Consider the following 7752-nt stretch of genomic DNA (forward strand, 5'->3'; position numbering starts at 1 on the left):
TCAAAACACTTGTTCACCCTGAAACCCAGGGAGGCCAAGACAAGAGAATAAACGGGAACTTCCAGCCTCCATTCCACCTTCTTATCTTTCCACCTAAGCACCATCCTTGGATAGCCCAGCTTGCATGGTCAAGCCCTGTCTACCGACTAAGCATGTCCACTATCAGGATAAACTTAGGGCAAATGCATATGAAATCGCTGCAATGGGCTCAGGGCCACCTGGACAGGGCCAAGTGTGTTATAGATGAAGGGCACAAGCTCTGGGCACTCTGTTGTTTCTGAAAATTCCTTACCCATGGGGAATCGAAAGGCCTTACAAAGAATCAACATGGGGGCCCCTCTAAAGTGGAGGGTCCCAAGGAAGGAGCCCTGGTTACATGAGGCAAAGGCCAAACACTACTGGCTTCCAGATACAGAAATAGTTACATTGGTCATGGTGTTGTTTAGTCACTAAGTCATGTCCAACTCTTTTGTGAACCCATGAATTGTAGCCCAAGAGGAAAATCCATAGGATTTTCCAGGCAAGAACACTGAAGTAGGTTGCCGTTTCCTTCTCCAGGGAATCTTCCCAACCCAGGGATCAGACCCAGGGATCAAACCCACATCTCTTGCATTGGCAGGTGGATTCTTTATCACTGAGCCACCAGGGAAGCCCTTATTGTCGTAGATTATCATTATTTCCACCACTTATCAGAAAGTTCTACTGGATGAACTTCCAGATGAACTAACTGGAGGCCTAATGTTTAGAGTAACTCAAGAACAACCTCTAAAATTCATTTAATGAATAAAAAAATTGAACATGGCCTTGAAACAGAAAAACATTTAAAAAATAAATAATTTCAAGTTGAAATTATCTTGCTAATTAAAGCAACTTAGCCTTGATCAGAAACTACAAAAAGTTTCAAATCTTAAAAAGATTAACATTCATTTTAAGAGACCATTAGTCCACATGTTTATAATTTTCATAAGTTTCTGATCCAGAATTTTTTTATTTTTTGGGGGTAAAAATTACCTTTAAAGAAAACATTCTGTCATTATTTTGTTCAGAATTCTTCAAAATATATCTCACAAGGATTCATATAAATGTACTAGATGTCCCATAGAAAGATAATTACCTTTGGGGAAAAAAAGGTATATAAAATTTGAGCTCTCAGTCCATTAGGACTGTGTAAAATTTGCAAACATCTGAGACTCACAGAATAAGAGAAGGAGTGGGGTGAGGGGGTGAAGAAGAGGAACTGCCATCTCCCAAAAGATTTTGTTCAGCAGCTAAAAATGAGGAGGCATATGCAAATGACTTTCATTTTTTAAAACAACTGTTAACAGTAGACTAGTTTTCAAGTTGGTCCAAAGAAGGATAATCCCTGTAGCTGTGACATGCTAACAGTGGGTTCAGGTTCAGAGAAAGATTAAATCAGACCAGACCACTAAGGAACACTGTGTAAATGTAAAACCCCAAAAGCCCCGTGTGAGCAAAGCAGAAAGCTGTTTTGAGAGGCAAAAACAGGCCTTCTCAAAGGCTTTGGTGTGAGGTTTTGATGTAGAAAATGCTTATCAAATGTAAATATCTGGAGGGTAATCAATTCCCACGTAAGCTGTTCCTTTTTGCCCAGTTCATCTACCCCCTGCCTTCCCTTTAGTCTCAAATTGCCACTGAGATAGGCACTAGTGGACAACCTTGATCTCTGAGAGCTCTTTGAAGGAGGGGCTGTGCAGTGTTTGCAACTTTTAAAATCTATAAAGTACTTTGAGCTTCCTCAGGAAAGACCTAAAAATATATTCACTTATCAGTTGACCTTAGAAGTTAAACAAAAATTTAAATGGCTTGAGAAAATTTAACAGGTAAATCTGGTCAAAGGGATTTGATCTTGTATTGTTGCATAAACCAAACTTGAATAGTTATATCAATGGAATAACACTTACTGGGCCTGGGAAATCGTACTGGTTCATGAAAAAAAAATCCAATCCTCTTTTAACAGTGATCATCACTACTCCTAGGTCAGAATCACTATTTATATATAAAAATACTCTCCATGAATATTTTCAAAAATAAAGTTAACAGCTTTATTTATAGTTTAGTTTTGCTATGAACATCTGCCTTTCTGTATTCTAAATACAAGAATGTTCTGAAAACATTTTAACATCTCATAAAGTTCTTGCTATCACTTGCCTAAACCATGACTATTTGATTTTAATTCAGTCTCTTCCCTGAGACTTAAGAGTTTACCTGTGGTTTCTATGTAATAGAAATTATGCTTTTCCTTAAAGTGAACATATTGTTCTAAGGTTCATATATTCCTCAAGAAAGGCAAGGAGGGAGATGAAGATACAAAGCAACATTCAGAGAGCTGGAAAGAACCTGTAGTGCCCTTCTGTAGTGCCTAAAGAAACTTCCACAGCAGCACACATTCTATATACAGTCTCCTTTCATTCTCGCTACAACTCCATGAAATAAATCTTGTATTATTATTACGTCTAATTTCAAATGTGGAAACAAGCTTGGAGAGTTAAATACGATAACAAGAGGACTTGAACACACAAATTCCTGGCTCCAAGTCTTGGTATTTCTACCACTTGGCTTCTGTAGTTTCCTTTTTTTGTATTTTTCGCTTGCACTTTGATATTTTCAAGGGGATACAAGGTTAAGAGGCTATATACCTTCTTTCTGGTGCTGCCTAGCTTATCTTTATGTATTAACCATTAACTTTCTCTGGCAACGCAGGAACCAGCCTTGACACTTCCCCATTTTTTCACGGCTGGTGAAAACTGATAATAGGCTTGAGCTACCCACAGCACAAAAAAACTTGTGTTTTTTTTTTCTTCATAGTTACATGTATTTTAAATTCAAGCTCTGTGAGCTTAGAGAATGTCTCATGACTCCCAAGATCGAAAACTGAAGTTAATCTAAATACTTATGCCCGCCTAAACAAATCATGAAATACAAAACACAGAGCATTGTGTTTCGCCTATTCCACCATCCCAGAAGAGCAGCATAATGGCATCTAAGGAAGTGTTCGGAAGGGCCCTGCTGCAGTCTTGCTCAGATCTGCTGTCCACAGCCGCAGACTGTCTCCCTGGAAAACTGGAAGCATTGCTGGACACTGCTTCCCAAAGCTTAGCATTTCACTGGGAATAGTCCAAGAGGCCACAGCGAGTGTTATAACACATTTAAGTCTCTCCTAAGATTAACATAGAAGACTTGTAAATACAAGACCTGCAAGGTGTGTGTACTAGTATTAGCTAGGGTTTTTCTTCCAATTTTTACCTCTCAGTAGCCAAGTGAAATTTCTGCCTTTAAGATAGGTTTCTAGGCCTCAAAATGCATGTGTGCCTGAGCCTCTTGAAAAATTCAAAATGTTAACTAAGCACTCTGATAAGCTAGTCAAGTTGGTTGAAAACTCTAATATATGTAACTTCCCATAAATACTCTGAGTATTTATGAACTTTTTGTTGAGACTTACCTTGGTATTGAATTAGAAAGAAAAAGCTTGGAAGTAAATCTTGTTGGTAGCTTCTTCCCAAACAAATCTGAATACTTACAAAGGTGATTATCTACCATTTTGAAATACCAGAGAAAAATTAAATTAGCTTTTGCTAAAAAAAAAAAGTTTATTTTTATTTAATAACTAAGCCATTCATTGGCAGATTAGAAAGCAACAAACTTTTGTCAAGCTTCGTTAACACATTTGCTTTTTTTATTTTTTAGAATATAGTCTACATCTGGATTAAAAAAGTTTTAAATAAATTTAAGACATATAACAACAGTGGAACCCTTCATCATTCTATGTACAACATGGATAGAATGTCAGTTGGTTCCATCTCGGGTAAGTCCACTTTCTCATAATAATGTTATTATTTTCACCAAGTGGCAAGCTTTGTACAAGCTGGCACCGTGCCAGCTTACACATACTGGGGTGGGGGTGACATGAAAGGGATGGGATAGAGGTGCCACAGGACAACTATACAGTGTAACAGAAAATCATTAATAAACTAGTACCGGTTACCGACACAGTGCTGTTTGTGCGCTTATCACAATGGAATCGCCGAAGTTTCAGAGCAAGGAGGAGATTCGAAATACTTACGACGGGGCCACTGTTACAAAAAGAAATAGTGCAAACAGGAAAACTGATGCAACCTTAGCAACACTGTGGCCTCCACCAGCCCAACGGCAGGGCGGCGGGAGGCTGCGCACCCGCCCAGCCTTCCCCAGCGCCCAGCTCCGGGCAGCGCTCCCAAGTGTGGCAACCCAGCGCCGCGCCCCGGAATTGCCTATTCTCGGGCCTTCTCCTCCGGAAAGAAAAGAAACTCCAGGAAAGGCACAGACTGAATGCAGGGCGTCAACTCAGGCCCATTCCCACCAAAGTAGAACACAGCCCCCTCATTCCCCCACCTCCGCCCGACCCCGCCGGGGGAGAGAAGGAAGTCCTTGAGCACTATCCCACCTCTTTGGCCACCACTTTCCTCTCTGCTCTCGCCAAAGAAGCCCCTTCCTCCATGCTACCCTGCTGCACCCCCATTATGTACGCAGCCCCCCAACTTTGCAGTCCACCCATCGCGCCCTACAGCCAGAAAGAAAATAGCTTTAAGGAAAGAGAGAGGGTGAGAGATGGGGCCAGGAAGGGTGCAGGACAGCCGCGGGCGAGCCGCCTCAGTGCCCCCAATTGCTGAAGCCGATCTCCTGCTTGTATCTGTTAGTGAGGATGTTGGCTTTGCGCGTGAGTTTGGAGAGCACAGTGTGCAGCCCTCGCAGGTGGTAGTGGAACTGCTGTTCTAGGTCCTCCTCGCCGGTGTCCGCGCCCTCCAGGTTGCTCAGGTCCACCAGGATGTCCTTGGACTTCCAGGCGCTCCCCTCCTCGCTCCCTGCCGCCGGCGGCTGGTGCAGGACCCCCCACTCGATGTCGTTGCGGATGGACTTGAGCAGCACGTAGTGGCTGTACATGTCCCGGGAGGGCGCGAAAAAGCTGCCATTGGCGCTGCCCGGGCTAGGGGCCGGAGGCGTGCGCTCCTCCATGCAGCCGCCACTGCCGCCTACCTCCACGCCGACGTCGTTGTCCAGCTCGGGCTCGGCCAGTGGCACGTCACGCAGCAGACTGGGCACCATCACCGTCTGGTCCATGTTGTTCACGGCGCCGATGAAGCGATTCATGGCGTTAAAGAGCGAGTGCTTCTGGTTGTAGGTGTCGCAAATTTGCATCATGGTGGCCGCGTGGGCGCCGAAGCACAGGGGCGCAGGGGCACGGGATGGCCGGCTAGGGCGAGGGGCTGCCCGCCTTCACGCGCTCTGAGAGGCCCGCGCCGGGAGCCTGGCTACTGCCGGTGCGGCGGGATTCCCGGCTCCTCCTCCGCCCTCTCCAACTCTCGTCTAGATCGCAGCCCGGCCCTGCGGGATGCGCGACTTCTGGCTTTGGCGTCCGGAAGCTTGCGATATCAGCTCGTGGTCCCTGGGTCGAGCCCTTGCCTGCTTGGAAGACGGGGACGAAAGAGAAGATTATTCACCCAGCTAGGGTATCCGGTACCCTCGCCTGCGCGCACCGCCCCTCCCCTCCCCCACCCCCCCCCCATTCCCCGGGTTACTGCTTCTCTGGGACGGCGCCCGGGTGGCTCCCAGCAATCAGGCGGTCCCACCTCCTAGCGCACCCAGTGCCTCTGAGAGAAAGAAAGTGGGCTCCCCACTCCCGTCTCCCTCCTCAAAGCCGGAGTCCAAACACCCTCGAAGACCCGGTAGAAATGGGAAGGGGGCACGCACTTCCTCCGGCGCCTCGAGATCCCCTGCTGCTGAGTAGCTCAGTGTTCCCGCTCCCGGCGGCTGCTGCCTGCGGCTGCTGCGGCGGTCAGTGGCCTAACTGTGTTTGCGGGCGGTGGTGGTGGCGTGGGCCCCCTACCCATCCCAGGTGCTCAATTTATAGAGCCCCGGAAAGGTGTCGCCGACGCTCAGGGCCACCCCCTGTGTCTCCTCCTCCCGCCTCCACAGCAGCGCCGAGATAAAAGGCCCAAGCTGAGGATGACCGGGAGTAACACTCTCTGGGCCCTTTCTACAGCGGGGGCGGGGCGTGCTGGGCAAGCCCCGCCTCTCGCCTGATACCCGGGCGGAGGGAGGGCGCCGTGGCAGGGCAGGGCGGGGGAGAGATGGAGCAGCCAGCCGCACCCGCCAGCGCCGAGTGCAGAGCAGGCCAGTTTGGGGGGGAGGGTCAGGCGCTGTGTGGGTAAAGGAGGCGCCGGCGTCCCCTGCGGCCAGTGGGCGGGCTGGAGTGCGGGGGATGGGTGGGCCTTGCTCATGTTCCGGGGGTGGGAAAACCGAATTGCTGGTGCCCTGGTCGTAAAGTGAGCACCCCCTACCCCAACAGCGCATCTATGCTGGCAGTGGCCCGGAAACTACCAATCTGGTTTATTAATAGCCGTCGGGGAAAAGGGACCCGCAGTAGCAGCAACTCCATCCCGAGACTCTTACGTAAGAAGGGTGAAAGAAGGGTGACGGGGCATGCCGGCTGCACGTGGACGTGTGGTGCTCCCGCCACGGCCCTGGCTTTGGCCTACTGCGGGGGCGGGGAGAAGAGCCTCAGAGGCTTTTGCCTCCCTCCTGGCTGGGTCTTCCGCAATATTTCCAGTAACATCCGTTGCCAAGGGATGAAGAGCGACCCATCTTTGTATCTGCACAGTCTTCCAGGAGATCAGATGTGGCGATGGGAAGTAGCCAAATTCCTGACTTTTGCCCAAATCCCGCTACTCAGAGATCCGTGGCCTTTTGGCTGCCAAAAGGGCCAGGAGAGAGTGACAGTAGGTAGGGTCGTGCCGGGTGTCTTTCATCATTTAACAGAAAAGTGGGGGAGGTGTCCAGTATTTTTTTTTTAGGAAGGGAGTTTGAAATGTTCCTTTCCAAAAATAGTTCTTAAAATGCAAGGTCATTCAATAGGGCCTAAAACTATGTACCAAATTGCTGGATTTAACTTTTCAGTCTTGCACCTTAAATTTCAGTTTGAGACTCTAAACCACAGCCCATTTTCAGTTTTGTTTTTCCCATCTCATTTCCTATGCCATGTCCTTCATCCAACAGTGTTTTCCAACAGTCCTACAGATAATCCAAGAAGACTCAAGTTTCTAGTTTTTAATCTCTTTTCTCTAAAACCTTTTAAGGGTGCTTTTAGTACTGTTTTTTCACAGGACAAAAGTGCCAAAAGGGAGAAACACAAAATAAGTTTATTTTTTCCCTCTCTTTCACTTCAATAATCTATATTTAATTTTTTCCCACGGCAAACCATCTTCCTAATTGTCTTTTGAATGAAAATCTGACTTAGTGCTACAAGGGTGGGACAGAGGAGACAGAGCCCAGCTCGGGGAGCCCCCCTCCCAGGGCTTATTAGTTCTGCCAGACCATAGCCCTTGTTTTTTCATCTGTAAAACTGGAATCATGTTACTGGCTCAACCTATCAGGGTCTTTGGGAGAATCAGTGGAAAGAAAATGTAGACCAAAAAAGCATTATATAAATTTCAAGCATTAAAATAATCTCATCCTCTGTTTACACATGTGGAAATTTACAAACTCATCCAGCCCCAATTTCCTCCTCAATAAAATGGAGCTTCTCCCATGGGCTGTGCCAAATTTTGGTTAATGGTGAATAAGATAATAGATATAAAAATTATTATGTAAACTGTAAAGTATAAAGGTGAAATTGTACTTAGTATAGGATCTTTTCATAGTCTCAAGGTTTTTACCTGAAGGGTCCGAAACCTTAAACATGTGAAAATGGTTCATGAT

At 46.7% G+C, this 7752-nt stretch overlaps 1 protein-coding gene across 2 annotated transcripts; it reads right to left on the bottom strand.

Annotated features, from left to right (window-relative positions):
- Positions 1–1182: 1182 nt before the first annotated feature.
- Positions 1183–6011, bottom strand: MID1IP1 (MID1 interacting protein 1). Of its 2 annotated transcripts, none has more exons than XM_055564629.1 (2): positions 5746–6011; positions 1183–5457 (listed from the first exon to the last, which is right to left on the bottom strand). In XM_055564629.1, the coding sequence occupies exon 2, from the start codon at positions 5194–5196 to the stop codon at positions 4648–4650; it is 549 nt and encodes a 182-aa protein (XP_055420604.1). In that variant the 5' UTR covers positions 5197–5457; positions 5746–6011; the 3' UTR covers positions 1183–4647. The 2 variants fall into 2 exon arrangements, with proteins under 2 accessions (XP_055420604.1, XP_055420605.1); XM_055564630.1 differs by having other exon boundaries at positions 1183–5460.
- Positions 6012–7752: the final 1741 nt, after the last annotated feature.

This window comes from Bubalus kerabau, chromosome X (assembly GCF_029407905.1).
Source record: "Bubalus kerabau isolate K-KA32 ecotype Philippines breed swamp buffalo chromosome X, PCC_UOA_SB_1v2, whole genome shotgun sequence".
Classification (NCBI taxonomy): domain Eukaryota; kingdom Metazoa; phylum Chordata; class Mammalia; order Artiodactyla; family Bovidae; genus Bubalus; species Bubalus kerabau.

Coding starts and splice junctions, on each gene's coding strand:
- MID1IP1 (XM_055564629.1), bottom strand. CDS start 5,196: ATGATGCAAATTTGCGACACCTACAACCAGAAGCACTCGCTCTTTAAC.